Source organism: Mobula birostris, chromosome 1, assembly GCF_030028105.1.
Source record: "Mobula birostris isolate sMobBir1 chromosome 1, sMobBir1.hap1, whole genome shotgun sequence".
Classification (NCBI taxonomy): domain Eukaryota; kingdom Metazoa; phylum Chordata; class Chondrichthyes; order Myliobatiformes; family Myliobatidae; genus Mobula; species Mobula birostris.
The window spans coordinates 32,230,401-32,250,429 of NC_092370.1; the positions used below are offsets into that span (position 1 = coordinate 32,230,401).

Below are 20,029 nucleotides of genomic sequence, written 5' to 3' on the forward strand. Positions count from 1 at the left end.
ACTCTGTTGCACAGAGAATAAAGCATTGTGCTTTATGAGGAGTCGTGGTAAATTATTTAGTTTCATATTTCATATGACCTGAACACAGTCACATTTTAGAGCTGCTTTTATTTTTACTACTAATAGGTAGTGTTGCTCAGTGATAATGTAATAAGACTGGAAATCCAGAGGTTTGATTTAATGGTCTGGAAACATTAGTCAAAATCTCTTCAAAGAAGCTGAAAAATTCAAATCATTAAGCAAAATCTGGAACGAAAAGCTGGGATCCATTATAGTTAATGAAGCTATCAATGGTCATAAAAATCTACCTGGTTCACTTCTCTCTGTTAAAGAAGGAAACTTTTTGTTTTAACCTAGTCTGGCAGCCATGGTAGTGTAGTGGTCAGTGCATTGCTTTACACTGTCGGCAATCTCTGATCACGGATCATCTCCCACTGCTGTCTGGAAGGAGTTTGTGCTGCCTGGTGCTCCGCTTTCCTCCCACATCCCAAAGATGTTAGTGTTGTGGGTTAGTGAGTTGTGGGCATGCTATGTTGGCACCGGAAGCGTGGCATCTGCAGGCTGCCCCCAGCATAATCCTCGGACTGGGAAAGGTCAGACTCACCAGCACAAACTGGAAATCTGACATGGCAACACACGTTCATCTCGTGCGGCCCTCCAAAGTCCTCCTCCCTAGCATATGGGAATCTGTGTGAGAATTGGCAGAGCTTTCAAACAGACAGCTCAAGCAATTACACCGTGGTAGTCATTAATTTCAGTTAATATTCCAGAGATCAGTCTAATAAAAGCTTAAATTTCAAAGTAAACTGATGACCAGAGTACATAAATGTCACTAAATTCTACCCCAAGATTCATTTTCTTGCAGGCATTCACAGTAAAACAAAGAAGTGCTATAGAATCAATGAAAAACTACACTCAAAGACTGAAAAGCAACCAATGTTCAAAAGAAGACAAACTATGCAAAACAAAAAGAAGCTAATAATAATATCAATAAGTCAATAAATAATACTGAGAACATGTGTTGTAGAGTCCTTGAAAGTGAGTCCATACATAGGTTGTGTTCAGTGATCAGTTCAGTGTGTTGTGGTGAGTGAAGATGTCCATGCTAGTTCAGGAACCTAATAGTTGAAGGGTTCAATAGAATCATCCCTGCATAATTTCTATTCTACTAGAATATAGAAACAGAATAAATCATCCCTGATGTACTTGGACTATTAGAGCAGGAAAATATCCTTCAATCTGAGTCTCATGTCTCAAAATATCATTCAATTTCATTACGTTGGTTCAATGTGTCGAGGCATCAGACGTGCCTAAAATGTTGTGCCAGTCTGGTGAAGTACCACACAATTAGCAATAGAAGACACAAACAGAGAGAAGAAATCCAGACAGAAGTCAAAGAGTGGGAATAAAGGGAGCTTTCTCTGGATGGCTTCCAGTGACTGATGGTGTTCTGGAGGGGACAGTGCTGGATCCACTAATTTTACTATATGCTCATGATCTACATCATGGAATTCATGGTTTTCTGACCACGTTTGCAATTGAGATAAAGGTAGGTAGTGTTGAGGAAGCAGGGAGTCTACAGAAGGACTTGGACAGTTTAGGAGAATAGGCAAAAAAGTGGTAGATGGAATACTATGTATGGAAGTGTATAGTCATGCACTTTGGCAGAAGGAATAAAGGCGGAGACTATTTCTGAAGCTGCAAAGGGATTTGGACGCCCTAGTGCAGGATTCCCTAAACGTTAACTTGCAGGTTCAGTCGGTGGTAAAGGAGAAAAATACAATGTTCGCATTCACTTCCAGAGAACTAAAATATAAAAGCAAGAATGTAATGCTGAGGCATTATAAGGTATTGGTCAGACCACATTTGGAGTATTATGAGCAGTTTTCGGGCCCACATCTAAGAGAGGATGTGCTGGTTTTGGAGAGGGTCCAGAGGAGGTTTACAAGAATGATCTGGAAAAAAAAGGGTTAACATTTGCTGGATTTGGGCTTGTACTGGCTAGAGTTTAGAAGAATGGGAGGGGGAATCTCACTGATAGCTACCAAATATTGAAATGCCTCTACTGAGTGGATGTGAAGAGGATGTTTCCAATTGTGGGAGAGTCTAAGAACAGAGAGCACAGCATCAGAATAGAAAGATATCCTTTTAGAACAGAGATGAGGATACATTTCTTTAGCCAGAGGGTGGTAAATCTGTGGAATTCATTGCCACAGATGGCTTTAGGGCAAAGTTACTGGATATATTTAAAGCAGAGGTTGATAGGTTCTTGATTAGTAAGGGCGTTAAAGGGAAGAAGGCAGGAGAATAATGTGGAGACGGAAAATAAATCAGCCACAATTGAATGGCAGGGCAGACTCAATGCGTTAATGGTCTTATGGTCTTAATCATTGGATTCAATCAAAGCTCTGCTGTCTTGGAAAAACAAATTAAAGATGTGTTATACATTGAAAAGGAGGGGGAGGAGGAGGAGGAGGAAGAGGAGGAAGCTTCATAATCACCCAAATCCTCAACAATGATTCTAGCACATGCACATAAAAGACAAGACAGAATATGTTCAGCTGTCGTTCGTTTGTTTATCTGTGCATTATGTGCCATGTCTATGATTTGGGCGATCATGGTCTTTCCATGACCATGATTGTTCTTGGCAAATTTTTCTACAGAAGTGGTTTGCCATTGCCTTTATCTGGGCGATGTCTTTACAAGACAGGTGACCCCAGTAATTATCAATACTCTTCAGAGATTGTCTGCCTGGCATCAGTGGTCACATAACCAGGACTTGTGATATGCGCCAGCTGCTCATAAGACCATCCACCACCTGCTCTTGTGGCTTCACGTGACCCTGATCAGGGGTGGGAGGGGGTTTAAGCAGGTGCCCGAAGGTGTCCTGCATGTTAGTGGAGGGAAAAAGTGCCTTGCACCTCCTTTGGTAGAGACATTTCTCCACCCCGTCACCCATGATGAGACCCAAAAGCTCATCGTTCAATCCACTTCTGCTCTCTAGATTTCACCCATTCACAAATAATTTTCACCAAGATTATGCACACTGGGAAGGCTTTGAGAATAGTTCAATTGCAACAGTGGACCCTTGTGATATTGCCAAGCTGTTCCAATGCAAGTGAAACAGATCAGCCTACCCAACAAAGTGAAAATTACCCTGTTCACAAAAGGCAGGACAAATCCAAACCAGACAATAAATCCTCCATCAGCTTCTTCTCACCCATTGGTGTGCTAATGGAATGTACTATAGACAAGTGCTAATAAGCAGCATTAACACTGTTTTTCCGTGACCACTTGATTCCAGTCCTCATTACAACCTTAGCACAAACATCAAACAGAAAAGTTGAATTCTTAAACTGCAGTAAGTGTGATTGCCTTAGCTTCCAGACCTTCTCGTGAAAATAAAATCAAAAACAATCAGGGCAAACATTTCAGAAGCTTGCACAAAGGTAGAAGGTCATTCATGTTGGAGATGACACCTATTCACTTAATGGACTTGGACAGGACTTGCAATGCCAGTTTTTATCATCCATGCCTAATCAGCCTTAAGAAGCTGGATATCAGTCTCATTCTTCGACTTCTACAATCCTCCTGCAGGAAGATACACCTACAGCATTGTTGAATAGGGAGCTCCTGGATTTGAAACCACGGTGCTGAATGAAGGGTATTTCCAAGTCAGACTGGAACTTGAAGGGGAACCTTCTGGTGTCAGCGTTTTCATAGGCTTCTTGCTCTGGTCTTCCTCGGTGAAAATGGTATCGTGTTTGGGAGGGATTTAGAGTAGTCTAGACAAGTCAACACTATGTGTTTGGTCAGTACAACTATTGTGTATTCCAAATATGGCATACTAATGAAAGTTTAGGATAGCAGATGTCATTCCATTCAAGTGAGAATGGGCGGTGTCAAACCTGTGTTGTTAGAACTACCCTCATCCAGGCTCATAATGTATATTCTATTACATCCCTGACTCATGCCTTGTAGATAATGAAACGTCTCTCAGGTCTCAGAAGATAACTCATTCTCTGCGGGGTTTAACCACAATACTAATGTAGTAGTTTATGTATTTATGTATGTAGTTGCTTGTAAATGGCAAACTCAGGATGTTGTTGGTTGGGGGCTTTGGAATGTTGATTGACTTTCTCCCATATTCGATTTTGCCATTGGCTGTCACTTACTATTGATAAGTCCATAGTGGATGTTGTCCTAATCATGCTGCGCGCACATATGAGCCACTCATTTTCTGAAGCATGGCATTCTAACATGGTAGAAGGAAGGTTATTGATAAAGCTGCTGAAGATGACTGGACGTATAACGCTGTCCGAGGAACCCCTGCAGCAATGCCCTGGTGCTGCAATATTGAATTACAACAAATACAAATGTCTTCTTATGAATGAGGTTTCCGTCAGCCAATTGAGAGTTTCCCTGATTCCTTTCATCCTCAGTTTTACCAGGGCTCTGATGCCATGTTCGGTCAAATGAAGCATCCTGCTGAAGGGTCTTGGCCCGAAATGTCAACTCTACTCTTTTCCATAGATGCTGCCTGGCCTGCTGAGTTCCTCTAGCATTTTGTGTGTGTTTCTTTGGATTTCAAGCATCTGCAGATTTTCTCTTGTTTGTGTTTGGTCAAATGATTCCTTTATGTCTCTGAAATGTATTTCCTTTGTGGATATTTGGAAACAGGCTGAAATGAATTATGTAGCTGATGGTCCTGACAATACCCAAACTGGGCAGGTTTCAGCAACTGACAAAATAAAAATCTATGTTGGTTGTACGGATAGTACAAGAAATTAACTTGAAAAGTTTTAACTCACGGTTCAAATATGTCAAATTAAAAATGGTGCTGGGAGAAATTTAGAATTACTGCATTAAGTTATATTCAAGTATGATGCCAATCACAAATTCCACACTACACTGGTATAAGTATTTCTTACAATAAAGTGCAAATTTCTCATCATCTGGCCAAGACATCTGTTAGAAGGACTGGAAGAACTTTCAGTGTTTGGTCCACATGATTTAACATCTTTGCTTTTTGGAGGTTAGAGTTTCTCTTACTTTTCTATTTGTCTGTTAAAATAATTAGTCTGAGAGTTAGAGGCTGAATCGCATTTCATGATTCTTTTATTCTGTTTTTATCATTTTGCTTAATATTTAAGGATGCCTTTCATCTCAATGAAAGAGGGAAGCAACTATTTTCTGTACTAATAAAGATTGAGTTTCCTTCCTGTTGTCTTCTTCCATTCTATCCATCCAGCAGTAACTCCAATTATACTTTTTGCATTAAGACCAAGTCAGATGAGGAACAGAGTCAGTCATTAACCACATGGAACTACTTCATTATTGATGTCTAGGCAGTGACAGCAAACTATGATGGCTCCCTTTTATACTCTTAGGATTCCTGATGATCCATGGAGCTCAGTTAGGAGTGTCCATTAGAGCTAACTTACTAAATACCATTAAAGCCACTTAGTAGTTAGGTTTAAGATTTACTTTTTTAATAGAACTATTTTCACAGGGCTTTGTTTTAAAGGAGGCAGTATTAATAATAATAGGCATCCGTTAGTCTCGTGAGACCATGGATTTGCGCCTTGGAAGGTTTCCAGGGTGCAGGCCTGGGCAAAGTTGTAAGGAAGATCGGCAGTTGCCCATGCTGCAAGTCTCCCCTCTCCATGCCACCGATGTTGCCCAAGGGAAGGGCATTAGGATCCATACAGCTTGGCACCGGTGTCATGGCAGAGCAAAGTGTGGTTAAGTGCCTTGCTCGAGGACACAACACACTGACTCAGCCAAGCTCGAATTAGCGACTTTCAGATCACTAGACGAACGCCTTAACCACTTGGCCACGCGCCAACACTAGTATTAACCTTGAGTGAAAATATTATAACATATTATCCCGGAGTCATCCCTTGAGGATGTCACAGTAGTGCTCAGACAGGACAGATGGAAGAGCCTGTATAATGAGCCTTTATGAGTAGAACTGAGGAATAAGAAAGGTAAGACCATGTTAATGGGATTATAGTACGGACCACCCAACTGTCCATGGGACTTAGAGGAGCAAATTTGTAGGGTGACTGCAGACTGTTGCAAGAAACATAAGATTGTGATAGTAGGTGATTTTAACTTTCCACATATTGTCAGGGATGCCAATACTGTAAAGGAGCTGGATGGGAAAGAGTTTGTCAAATATGTTCAGGAAAGTTTCCTTAATCAGTACATAGAAGTCCCAACTAGAGAGAGTGTGATACTAGATCTCTTGTTAAGGAATAAGACTGGGCTGGTGACAGAAATTTGTGTAGGGGAAGAGTTTGTATTCAGTGATCATAATACATTTTTTTCAAGGTAATTACAGAAAAAGGTAGGTCTGGTCCTTAGATTCAGATTCCAAGTTGGAGAACGGCCAATATTAATGGTATTAGAATGGATCTGGCAAGTGTGGATTGGGACAGGTTGTTTTCTGGCAAAGATATATTTGATAAGTAGGAGACATTCAAAAGAGAAATTTTGAGAGTACAGAGTTTGTACATTCCTGTGAGAATAAAAGGCAAGGGAACCTTGGTTGTCAAGGGATATTAAGGCCCTGGTTAAGAAAAAGAAGGAGGTGCATTGCAGATATAGGCAGGCAGGAACAAATGAGGTACTTGAGGAGTATAAGACTTAAGTAAGAAATCAGGAGGGCTAAAAGAAGACATGAGATTGCTCTAGCAGACAATATGAAGGAGAGTCCTAAGGGTTCCACCAGATACATTAAGAGCCAAATGATAGAAAGAGATAAAATTGGTCCTGTGGAAGATCAAGTGGTAGTCTATGTGCGGAGCCAAAAAAGATGGGGGAGATCTCAAACAGATTTTTTGCCTGTATTTACTTGGGAGACAGACAGAGTCTATGGAAGTTTGGCAAAGCAGCAGCAAGGTCATGAACCCTATACAGATTACAGAGGTAGAGCTGACCTGAGGCAAATTAGGATGGATAAATCCCCAGGGCCTAAAAAGGTGTTCCATTTGACCCTACAGGAGGCAAGTGCAGAAACTACAGGGGCCCTAGCAGGGATATTTAAAACATCCTTAGCCACAGATGAGGTGCTGGAGGATTAGAGGATAGTTAATGTTGTTCTATTTTTTAAGAAAGGCTCTAAAAAATCAATAATGGGAAAGTTATTGGAAGGTACTTTAAGGACCAGATATGTAAGTATTTAGATAGCCAGAGACTAATTTGGGATAGTCAACGTGGTTGTGTGCATGGCAGGTCATGTCTAATCAATCTTACAGAGTTTTTTGAGGAAGTTACCAGGAAAGTTGATGAAGGCAAGCCAGTGGATGTTATCTACATGGAGTTTAGCAAGGTCTTTGACAAAGGCCAGCATGGGAAGATGGTCAAGAAGGTTCAATCACTTCACATTCAAGATGAAGTAGCAAATTGAATTAGACATCGGCTTCACGAGAGAAGCCGAAGAGTGGCAGTAAATGGTTGCTTCTCTGACCAGGAGGCCAGTGCCTTGTGGTGTGCTGCAGGAACTGGTGCTGGGTCTGTTGTTGTTTGTCGTCTATGTCAATGATCTGGATAATAATGTGGTGAACTGGATCAGCGAATTTGCAGATGACACTGAGATTGGGGTATAGTGGACAGCGAGAAAGGCTGTCAAAGCTTGCGGTGGAATCTGGACCAGCTGGAAAAATGGGCTGAAAAATGGCAGACGGAATTTAATGCAGACAAGTGTGAGGTGTTGCAATTTGGGAGGACCAGCCAGTGTAGATTTCATACAGTGAGCGGTAGGGAACTGAGAACTGTGGTAGAACAGAAGGATCTGAGAATACAGATCCATAATCCCTTGAAGGTGGTGTCACAGGTAGAGAGGGTTGTAACATTGGCCTTCATAAATCAATGTACTGAGCACGGGAGTTTGGATGTTCTGTTGAAATTTCAAGTATTGTGCACAGTTTTGGTCACCTACGTACAGAAAAGGTATAAATAAGATTGAAAGAGGGTAGAGAAAGTTGACAAGGATGTTGCCAGGACTTGAGGACCTGTGTTATAGAGAAAGGTTGAATAGGTTAGAACTTTATTCCATAGAACATAGAAGATTGAGGGGAGATTTTATAAAAGTATACAAAATTATGAGGGGTTTAGATAAGGTAAGTGCAAGTAGGCTTTTTCCACTGAGGTTGGGTGAGACTAGAACTGGAGACGATGGGTTAAGGGTAAAAGGTGGAATGTTTAATAGGAACATGAGTGGGAACCTCTTCATTCCAAAGATGGTGAGATTGTGGGATGAGCTACCAACACAAGCTGTGGATAAGGGTTTGATTTCAACATTTAAGAGAAATTTGGATAGGTACTTAGATGGGAGGGATATGGAGGGCTATGGTCCCATTGCTGGTCAATGGGAATAGACAGATTAATGGTTTGGCATAGACTAGATGGGCCAAAGGGCCTGCTTCATTGCTGTGGTGTTCTATGACTCTAGGATGCACTGAAAATTCTTAGAAGTAGTGTGCGGTCTTACAGGAAATACAACAGGTATACATTGATCTGTTAAATTTCAATGAAAACTTATATCACATCACTGAGTTCAGAGCATTTTCCCATCAGCAAAAGATTTTCTTTTCTTTCAGTAATATGTTTATCCAACCCTTATCGTCACCCAACTCTGCAATTTCTATAAACTAGATTCCTACTCCTATCACAGAATGTCCCATTCAACCATCATCCAAGTGCTTTGGCCGCCATTGGCATCCAGTCAACACATTTTTAATTACAAACTTACAGTATTTTCAACCAGTTCAAATCTGTTATGATCTTGCATCCTTATGCATTAATCCTCTCCAGGCCTATGACACTCATTTTGTATGACCGTACATTTCTCTTGTCCAGGTTTAAGTGTGGATAGGTGATGCATATATCAGATTCAGGTTTAATATCATTGGCATATGTCATGAAATTTGTTAACTTTATGGCAGCAGTACAATGAAATACATGATAAATATAGAGAAGACACTGAATTACATTAAGTATATGTCTTAAATAGTTATGTTAAAATAAGCAGTGCAAGAAAGAAGAAATGAAAAGGTAATGAGGTCATGTTCATGGGTTCAATGTCCATTTAAGAATCAGATGGCGGAGGGGAAGAAGCTGTTCCTGAATCACTGAGTGTGTGTCTTCAGGCTTCTGTACCTCCTTCCCAATGATAACAATGAGAAGAAGGCATGTCCTGGATGGTGGGGATCCTTATTGATGGACACCACCTCCCTACGACACCAGTCATTGAAGATGTCTTGGATACTGTGGAGGTTAGTACCATGTTGGAGCTGACTAGTTTTACAAGTTTCTGCAACTTATTTCGATCTTGTGCAGTAGCTCCCCACCCCACCCCACCCCCATACCAGACGATGATGCAACCAGTCAGAATGCTCTCCATGGTACATCTAGAGAAGTTTTTGAGTGTTTTAGTTGAAAAACCAAATCTCCTCAAACTCTTGATGAAATATAGCCACTGCCTTGCCTTTTTTATAGCTGCAACAATATGTTGCATCCAGGTTAGACCCTCAGAGATATTGACACCCAGGAACGTGGAATTGCTCACTCTCTCCACTTCTGATCCTTCTGTGAAGATTGGATTGTGTTCCCTCGTCTTTTTCCTTCTCGTCCACAATCGCTCTTTAATCTTGCTGACCTTGAGTGCAAGATTGTTGTTGTGGCATCACTCGACTAACTGGTATATCTCACTCCTGTATGCCCTTTTGTCACCATCTGAGGTTCCGCCAGCAAATTTATAATGGCATTTGAGCTACGCCATATATTCATCTATGTGGTCCCAACTTCTGGAATATTTTCTCAAAACTCTTCACCTCACCATTTCACTCACTTCTAAAATATTTCCTAAAAGTATTTCTATTCCGAAAAGTCATCAAGTCATCATGTTTGGCTTGGTGTTATTATTTGCCCTAAGGTGGACTTACAGTGCAACCATACAATTCTAATACAACCGTAATGCACTGCCATCTAAATCAAGTTTGTTCTATAAATATTGCCCTTTAAGTATAAAAAGAGTTTCAAAAATTAGAGGAACTCCCATAAAGAATTTGGAACCTTGATCAGTAGATTTGCTGAGTTGTTTCATCACTTAAATTGGGAAATTGGCCTTTTCAATTTCTGTGGGATTTTTTTTTTGGCCAGGCAGCAAACAGTCCAACATATTCAATTGTAGGACCTCCTGGGATTTGTCTATGGATGCATTTCTTTTTTCCTATTAATAAGTCAATATTTTATTTCACTTTTGAATAAATGATCATCTCTACTTATGGATGATGATAGGTATTTGCAGTGAAATAACACAATAAAGTAAAAGATAGAATATAGTTAAACGTAGGGAACAATAAAGTATGACTATGACTAATGTTAACCTGCTTCTTAACGTGCCAGTTACTTGATCTTGCTTTGTGAAAAAAAAGTGTGAACCTCATTTGTAATCGGGCAATCCAGGTTCTTTGCAAAACATGCAGTGATATTTCAAAGTTGGCGTAATTTCAATGAAGATTTTCGTACAAATGTAACTCCATGAAAAGAGAGTTGGTGGAAGAAATACCTGAATGATGCTACCCTTTATAATTCCCAGTATATTATTCTCATGCACCTTGGACCTCAGCTATAATAACAAATCACTGTAAAATAAACTGCGTGCACAGTATGTGACATTATGCAAACTTTTTTTTGTTTCTAATTATTCCCGCGTCTGCTGCAATAAGATCGTCAGCGCAGGTCTAACTTAGACCTGACATGTAACCAGCATCCTTTTATTCCCCATCTGATTGATTTCAGGTCAGTATCTCAGTATATACAGTACTTCACTCCACCTTCAGTATATTTGGCTCATAAATGTTTTCTACAAAATCGAAATACACGTGAAATGATCCACGTCAACTCACCGGGTCTACCTGGACTCCCCCTGAACGTGCTATCAGATTCTGTTCGCCAGTTGCCTGAACAGCTGTGGAGATATTTGTATGAACGCCACATTAGTCTGGTTTTCACTCCGACAATCCCTGTGCGAATCTCTGTACTTCGCCAGCCTGAGCCTCCCGAGATCAACGCTGCGCAACCATAACCATATTTATTCTTCCTTCTATTCTGGGAGCCTCCTGACGCACTTTTTCTCAAATTACGCATTCCGTTTACAGTATTTAACAGATTGAACAACATCTGGCGTCACACTCAATCATGGTCAAAAATCAGAGCCGACTTCTTGCGATGTTTTTGGCGCTTCTTGTCACCAATAGCGTTCGATGCTTTGAGCTTTAGGATCGGAAATACTATATTGGTTTCTATGTAAAGGGAACCAACTTTTACCAAAGCTTCAGATTTGTAAGGTTCCTATTACAAACAAGATAATTTGTACGGACGAGTGTGGATATCAGCAAATGTTCAACTGGTAAACTAACAGGGGAAGGGAAATTTGACTCTGCACATGAAAAGCCAATTGTGTCATAACATGCAACACCCAAGCAGTTATATAAAAAGGGGTTGAGTTATTACCACGAATATTGAAAACATTCCTAAACTCAAGGAGCAAACTCCGGGGTTAGTGACGGTGATGCAACACCGTTAAAAAAGTATTTGCACCATCTAATCGGCGACCCCCACGCAATTGCATTTACATCCCATTTGAGTAATTACCTTGCCTAATAATGTTAGCATTTTTCTATTGATGCCAGGCGTTGCTAAAACTTTCGTGTTATTTCAGTTGCTTTTTTTAAAAAAAAGTTTACGCGTTGGCAGCGCTGGGTAAGAATTCACCCACACGCACCTTTTACTTCTCAAGAGCTGGAGTTAAAATCGTCCTTGATCGTCAGGGCCAATAGAAGAGAATAAATCTTCTATTTATTATCTATTAGATAACTCGATGTGTTCCCAGTCTCCAGTGTTTATTTCTAATTTCATTCGTGTTAATTAGCGAATTCGTTTTCCCTTCTCTCGCATCCCTTACAAGAAGGCCTATCTGAGATGAGATCTCTTCTCTTCTCCGTTGGTACCACTTTGTCTTTGGTCTGGATCACTGAACGACGATTTCATTCTTTCTATTTCTTCGCGTTCATCTTGACTATAATTCGCATTTCCAACATTAAGTATCAATAGCGGTGTTTGGTTGTCAGTCGTATGGCAGGAGCCCCGCGCGAGTTTTCAAAGTGGAAGAATCATTGCACAAGGACAGCTCCACTCTCGATCTCGGAAGTCCGACTCCAGTGGTACAGGTAGTCATCACAACCTGGGTTCTTCCTTGATTGCAGTGGGTGACCATGACTATTTCTGCTTTCTCCACGAAGCGTTGCAGGTCGTTGGATCTCATCCGGCTGACTTCACCTGTCTCTATCTCACCAGGGTATGAGATCCACCTGCTACCTTCATCTGATCCACCCCGCCTTTCAAAGCAGTGCACCGGTGTGTCGCTACTTGGAGCCGCAGGTGAGAGCTGAGTGTCGAGTGGAGACCAAAGGTGAGAGAGCTGCCCCAGAATGGACAGGACAAGCGCCCTCACCAGAGGTGCTACCATACCCTATACATCCCATGCACACTATATATTAATACTATTTAAAATTTAGCGGTTACTTTTCAAATGCCTGTTGGTTCTTTACTCCTCCATGGGTTCCTCTTCTCTTTTATTTTAATTCCCGTTTTCTGCCGCTCTCTCATGTGACTTTCTTCCCTAAATTTTGTTTTGCCCTCAGCCTTTGTCAGCTGAAATGCTTTCATCCCGGTCCCTATGTGCATTCTGTGCACCAGCCTCTCCATTAATGTAACCAAACCACGTGCACCACTCAGCACCAGCTTCGCAATTGCCGTGCCCACACCAACCAAATTCTTTAGTACCTGGGTGCATCCTTTCCACAGACATTGACCAGACCCCTCAACAACCCTGACTCTCTTTGCCTTCCCACCTCCTGTGCTATGAAGTTTCCAGTCCCACCGGATCTTCCACCTCCCTCTGCAAACTCATCAGTCCACATGCCTGCACCCCCTACACACCACAGTTTCTCTCTCCAGATTATCCCACCCGTTGTGCCCGTCTTCCTCCTGACACCTCAGGCGCCGTGCCCACTTCCCATAGTCCATGTTCACCCGTTCACCTCCTACCAGTCTCTCTCCAGTTCCCGATCCCCGCTGAACAGTTCGTGCGTGCAAAGGAAGTGTTTGTGCCACACTTTCTCAACCTCCTTTCCCAATCTAATGTTCCCGCACCCAAGTTTCTCCCGTGCCCCCGATTTCTGACCCACCTCCCTGTCCAAAACTGGACAAGCCCTGTGTCCATTTCCTTCCCCACCTCCAGTCCACATAGTGATCTTCCTCATTCTTAAGTCTCATCGATCCCCATGACACGTCTCTGTTCCCTGGGCCCATATCATTCCATTGTTTAGTCCCTATTTCCACTATCTCGCAAGAGTTTGCCCATCTCGCTCACCTGTTATCGCAGTCCTAGTGCCCAATATCTCCCCAGCTCCCCGTGTTTTCGGTGCTTCGACCCAGTCCCTTGTCTGCTTGCCCACGCCGCCGCAGTCTCCAGTACCTTTCCCTGTTTCCTCTCTCCAGATTCTTGACCATCCCTCCCCGTTCACCGTACTTCTCACTCGCTATTTCTTCTCATCCAGTCTCTATCCCGTTTCTGCCTCTTCCCCTCCCTAATGTCTCCAATGCACATGCCCGCCCCTCTCCTCAGACTTCCAGTCCCGGTCCACGTCCCTCTCCCGAGAATAAATCCCCGCGGCCGCCCTCTCCCCACTCAGTCCCTGTGCCCGCCTTCTCCAGTGGCTGACGAGCCCGCCTCCTCCGCCAATCTCTCCAGTTAAAGTCAGTGATCCCGCCTCGCTAGCGTTCTCTCTCTCTCTAGTCAGACGCCGCTCGCACTTTCTTTGCACACACGCTGGTTTCCTGCCCTCCTGCCCGCTCCTTACTGCCCCGAGTCCGTTTACGTCGGCGATCCGGTCGCACCGTTTCATGCATGACTGGAGGAAGGTTCGACTTCGATGATGGCGGGAGTTATTGCGGCGGCTGGGAAGACGGCAAAGCCCACGGTCACGGCATCTGCACGGGGCCGAAGGGCCAGGGCGAGTACAGCGGCTCCTGGGCGCACGGGTTCGAGGTGGTGGGAGTCTACACCTGGCCGAGTGGCAACACCTACCAGGGCTACTGGAGCCAGGGCAAGCGCCACGGGCTGGGGGTAGAGACCAAGGGGCGCTGGTGTTACCGTGGAGAGTGGACCCATGGCTTCAAGGGCAGGTACGGGCTCCGGCAGAGTCTCAACAGCCCGGCCAGGTACGAGGGCACATGGAGCAACGGGCTACAGGATGGATACGGTGTGGAGACGTATGGAGATGGCGGTGAGTACGGGCCTGGTCGTCGGACCCGGGGAAACTTCACGCACAGGAGGACGGGGCAATTAACGCGTAGATTCGCTCTGAAGCAGGCTTAATGAACACCTGGACTTTATTCACGCCCTTAATGTGTTGCCTTCTCTGCTAATGTAGTCAAAAACATCACCATCTCGGGAAATGGTAGTTCGTTCATTCGGATAAGACCGATTTCAGTCCCTTCCTCCGTGCGTTTGTGTCGCCGCCCGCGCTCGGCTCACACCGGGTGTGAAGATACACTGATGATACACCACACATACCGAGTGTGAACAACCACACTCGCTCAACACACACGCACACACACACATATGCATACACTCGCCGAGCGTGAACACCCACAGGTACACCACACGCCAAGTGTGAACCCCCACACGCGGTTTGTGTAGCGGTTGTGAACATAACTCGCGCCGTGGAAAACTTCGCCCCACAAGCAGATTTCCACTCCATTGGCTGTCAGGCACGGCCACCAGCAACGAAAAAAATTACACAGCTCAAGCCGATTGATTTACAGTACAGTGCTGAATACTCAGACTGCTCGGCGAGGCAGTGGAGCGGCCAGTGTGCTGGGGAGAGGTGGTTCCTCTGGTGCCCGCACCTGTGGTGAAACGTTTGGGAAGTGATCACTATTTAAGAATATTTGTTACCTGATACACTCGTCTAACGAGCGGGTTTATATCGGGGAAGGAGCCCTATCGCGCCGCACTAGCGAACGAACGAAGCTAGAATAATTTGGGTTTTTAAATCCAACCTTCAGCGACAATGGAGTATGCCAAAATATTTGAAGTTTTTTTTTCTCTCTCTGAGAAATTGCACGGGTTTTATGTAGTCATCATGGTGAAACGAGTTTCCTGGCTGATGCCCAAAACGGTCCAAATAGTATCCACCGAGCCCAAGAGGTCACATTTAGGAATCGGGTTGCTCCCTAACGGAACCATGGTGGAGCAGAACATTGAAAGTAGGAAATGGAGGAACCCATACAGCCCTTGATCACATTTCTGTAGAAAGTCGTGCATTTTAAGGCAGCCATGAAAGGGCAGCAAAATAAATGCTGTGAGAGTTCCACCTCCATGTAAACCGAAGAATGTGTGTCGGTGACCAACCGCTTCTAATTGAGGTGCCTGCTGCAAATACACGGGGTGAAGAGCGCAGGGTCAGTTCACCTTTTGGACTCTGTGGCATAAAAATTAGTGTTACAGACATGGCACATTAACGTTAAGTAATTCAAAGCCAGTTAATTATGAATTCTGCATTTCTATTTGTTTACAAGGAGGGCAGATGTGATTTTAAATATTAAAAATTGTTCACGATTTTCACGGAAAAGTAAATATTTAATTAAATTATGTATTCCCGTTGCAAAATGACAAAACTACAGTGTGTTGGGGTTAGACAATTACTTTTATTTTTTAATTAAGTGACACTGTATTTTGTTATTATGCTTGTCTTACCCAGTCCTCCACTCCCCCTCCATACAATGATAAGACCATAAGAGTATATTTTGGCCATTCGGCCCATTGAGACTACTCTGTCACTCCATCATGGCTGATTTTTTAATTCCTGTCAACCCCGTTAACGTTTGACACCCTGCTTGATCAAGAAGCTATCAGTCTCCGCCATAAATATGCCCAATGACTTGGCCTGCACAGCCTCCATGACAATGAATTCCACAGATCCACCACCCCCTGGCTGAAGAAGTTATTCCTCATCTGTGTTCTACATGGGCATCCCTCAAAGCTGAGACTGACCTCTAGTTTGAAACTCTCCCAATACAGGAAACATCCTGTCCATATCCATCTTCCTAGGCCTTTCAATATTTGATTGTTTCAGTAAGATCACCCCCTCATTCTTCTAAACTCCAGTGAGTACAGGCCCAGAGCCATCAAGCACTCCGTTCATTCCTGGAATCATCCTTATGAATTTCCTTTGGGCCACCTCCAATGTCAGCACGTTGTTTCTTAGATAAGGAGTGCAAAGCCACTCACAGTGCCCAAGTGTGGTCTGACCAATGCCTTATAAAGCCTTAGCATTACATCCTTGCTTTTTTTCCCTTTATAGTCCTTGCAAAATAAATGCTAACAGTGTGCTTGCCTTCCTTAGCACTGATTCAATCTGCAAGTTAACCTTTAGGGAATCCTGCACAAGGACTCCCAAGTCCTCTGCACCTCTGATTGCTCCCCAGTCTATGCCTTTATTCCTTCTACCTAAGTGCATGACCATACTCTTCCCCACACTATATTCCAGCTGCCACTTCTTTGGCCATTCTCACAATCTGTCTGAGCCCTTCAGAAGACTGCCTGCTTCTCCACGTACCTCTGTATCGTCTGTGAACCTGGCCGCAAAACCACCAATTTGATCATCCGTATCATTGACAGAAAACAGGAAAAGAAGTGGTCCCAACATGAAGGCTAGCACTGCGTCTGTCTTCCCTACCGCTGACTCAGCCTGCGGAACACCACTAGTCACTGGTAGCCAATGAGTAAAGGCTCCTGTTCTTTCCACTCTTTGCCTCCTGCCAGTCAGCCAATCTTCTATCCATGCTAGTCTCTTTCCTGTAACACCATGGGCTTTTATTTTGCTAAGCAGCCTCAGGTGTGGCACCTTGTCAAAGGCATTCTGAAAATCCAAGTGAACAACATCCACTGACTCTCCTTTGTCTATCCTGCATGTTATTTCCTCAAGTTTAGTCAAACAGATTTGTCAGGCAAGATCTCCCCTTTAGAAAACCAGGCTGACTTCAGCCTATTTCATCATTAATAATGGACTCCAACATCTTTCCAACCACTGAAGTCAAGCTAACCGGCCTATAATTTCCCTTATTTTGCCTTCCTCCCTTCTTACAGACTGGAGTGACATTCACAATTTTCCAGTCCTCAGGAACCATTCTAGAATGTAGTGATTCTTGAAAGATCATTACTAATGCCTTCCACATTTCAGTTAACTCTTTCAGAACCCTGTGGTCCTTCTGGATCAGGTGACTTATCTACCTTCAGACCTACCAACTTCCTAAGTACCTTCTCCTTAGTATAATCCAATCCAGAATTGCCATTCCCCTAGTGAAAGAGACACCAGGATGGTATGGTGCCTCCCAGGTGCCAGGGTCAGGGATGTCTCTCTCACATCAACAGAACTTGCTTTCTGCTCCTCTAATTATGGAATCCCCTATCACTACTGTATACTTATTATTGAGGGGAATGTCCACAGGGGTACTCTGCACTGGCTGCCTATTCCTTGTCTGTCTCCTGACAGTCACGCAGGTACCTGCCTCCTGCAATTTAGGGGTGATAACCTTCCTGCAGCTCCTATCCATCACCTCCTCATTCTCCCGTATGAGCCAAAGGTCAGCCAACTGCAGCTCCGTTTCCTTAAGATGGTCTTGTAGAAGCTGCAGCTTGATGCACTTCATGCAGATGCAGTTATCAGGGAGTCTGAAGGTTTCGCAAAGTTCCCAGATCTCACACAGGAAACATAGCGTTACCTGTGCATCCATTCTCAGTACACAAGCTATGTACTAACAGAGAAAAAACAACTTAGGGCCTGCATCTGTGTTTGCCCAAGCCTGTTGAGCCAAAGCCAGACATTGGTAGTCCACTCCTAGCAGTTGGGTCCTTTGCTTATCATGTGTAAGAAATGTGACTCAAAACAATGTGCTGTTGCAGATTCTGAAATGGTCTATGAACTTACGGAATCAGTGTTGCCACAGTATTGTTTTAACCATGGTTCTTGTTTGACATTTCATAGGTAAGTAATGAAACTATTTTTGCTGGAGTGATTTCAAGAAAAGGTGCTTGCAGTATTGAATTCATGTATACAATTACAATGGAAATATTACAGAAAAGCAAGCCAAAATTGTCCAGATCTGCCTTCAAGCAGTATCTTCAGTTGTCACCATAACAAGATTGGCTATAAAATTGCAGTTGCTTTAAATAATTTCCTTGTAAATTTCTTGTAATGGTATATAATTGTACTTCATTTTCACAATGACTATTTTTAGGTATGTGCATAGTGAAAAGGTAATGTGGTAATAATGAAAATTCTTTATGATTGATGTACTGTATGTGATATTTCAGAATCAGAATCAGGAACATCTTCTTCCCCTCTGCCGCCCAATTCCTGAATGGACATTGAACCCATGAACACTACCTGGCTACTTTTTTATTTCCTATTTTTGCACTACTTATTTAATTTATCTACTTTATATACTTACTGTAATTCACAGTTTTCTTTTTCTCTATCATTATGTATTGCATTGTACTGCTGCCGCAAAGTTAACAAATTTCACGACATATGCCGGTGATATTAAACCTGATTCTGATTCTGGTAGTAGTAAGGTGCAGAGTTTAAGCAGAGCATATGTGCATGTAAATGCTGTGCAGTGCACAAAACATGGTTGGAACCATCATTTAATTTCCATTTCAAAAGCAAGAGAGATACTTGGCTGGAACAATATTTAAATTGTTAATTCATCTACAGTCAGGATCAAGGCATCTCATATGGCTCAACAATTAAATCCATTGCCCATGATGTTTTGAACCCTGTAAATAAAATCTCTAGACTGTTTTCAGATAACTTAGCCAGGTTAGATTTTTTAGTGTAAGTTGTACAGTGTCCCTCAGTTGGGGAAGAAAGGAGAACATACTAATCCCAAAATTATATGGTATCTTGAATTTCCTGATGGAAATTTCATGTATTCAAACCAGAATTAACATGGTCTAGTATCCTGCTGGCAGTGGTTGATAGAGGTAATAGCAACCATGATTTTGCAGGACTGTTGATCACTATAGAACTATAACATGAGTCCCTTGCTATACAAGAGGAGAAAAATTGGGGAAAAAATCTAAAATAAAAATTTAGGTATTGTTTTGACACTCTAGGTTAGAGAAATCATCAGTCATGTGAAATAAAAGACCATGTTGACTCCACACTTTTTTAAAGAAGGCTAATATAAGTACACAGTACAACTTTCAGAATGAAACCCCACAACACTGAATTCACCGCAGTTTGGATTTGGGTATTCCAAAAGAATCACCTTAAATCCAGCTGTTTTCAGGTAGTGAAGTGTTGTTTTTTAAAAGGTCAAATGACATTAGCTTTTAAATGTAAAATATATATTGTACAACAAAATTGTGAACATTGTTCATTTGGATGTGGGCATTAAGCTGTTTGTCACCTGCCTACTAATGGAAAAGACTGGAGTTTATTGAGGTGGTTCAGAGTAATCAGATCATCAACTAAAAATAGCTTTCTAACTTACTAACCCATGTCATCATTGACCAAAATACCCAACCTGGGAGCGGAGAACTGAGGATGACATTTAAAAACACTCTCAAGTATAATGTGTATCACAGCAAAGCAAAATTAACTAAGTATTTAAATGGTTACTGCATTGAAATCAAGCGACTGTGTGGAGCAATATTGGCAGCTTGGGAAATAATTCACAAGACTATTTCCTTACATAAAATTTTATTTTGGAAAATAGACAAGAGATTCCATTATTTAAATGCAGTGCTTGCATTACTTAGCTAAACAGATTCACTGTCCATGGTGGCAGTTTTGATATTGTTATCAAATCTTAAATGTTCTGATCCTGCTGAAAGGGAGAAAGAACTTTTTGAATCCTTGAAAGTTTGTGTAGTTTTGATCAC

General features: G+C 42.5%; 2 protein-coding genes across 8 annotated transcripts in view; one reads left to right on the top strand and one right to left on the bottom strand.

Moving 5' to 3' along the window:
• gdap1 (ganglioside induced differentiation associated protein 1) overlaps window positions 1–13,696 on the bottom strand; it is a 90,156-nt gene extending 76,460 nt beyond the window's left edge. Inside the window, exons 1-2 of one of the 2 annotated variants that reach the window (XM_072253528.1) lie at window positions 13,445–13,696; window positions 10,917–10,978 (exon numbers count right to left, since the gene is read on the bottom strand). The gene's annotated coding sequence lies outside the window, so the exon portion shown is untranslated. Of the gene's footprint in view, window positions 1–10,916; window positions 11,024–13,444 lie in introns of those variants that run through there. The other variant, XM_072253538.1, reaches the window with a different exon arrangement.
• Window positions 13,697–13,743: 47 nt separating this feature from the next.
• LOC140195332 (junctophilin-1-like) overlaps window positions 13,744–20,029 on the top strand; it is a 156,608-nt gene continuing 150,322 nt past the window's right edge. For all 6 annotated transcript variants that reach the window (XM_072253494.1, XM_072253466.1, XM_072253476.1 and 3 more), the window contains exon 1: window positions 13,744–14,360. In XM_072253494.1, the coding sequence (XP_072109595.1) occupies window positions 13,982–14,360 (379 nt within the window). In that variant the 5' untranslated portion in view covers window positions 13,744–13,981. The remainder of the gene's footprint in view (window positions 14,361–20,029) is intronic.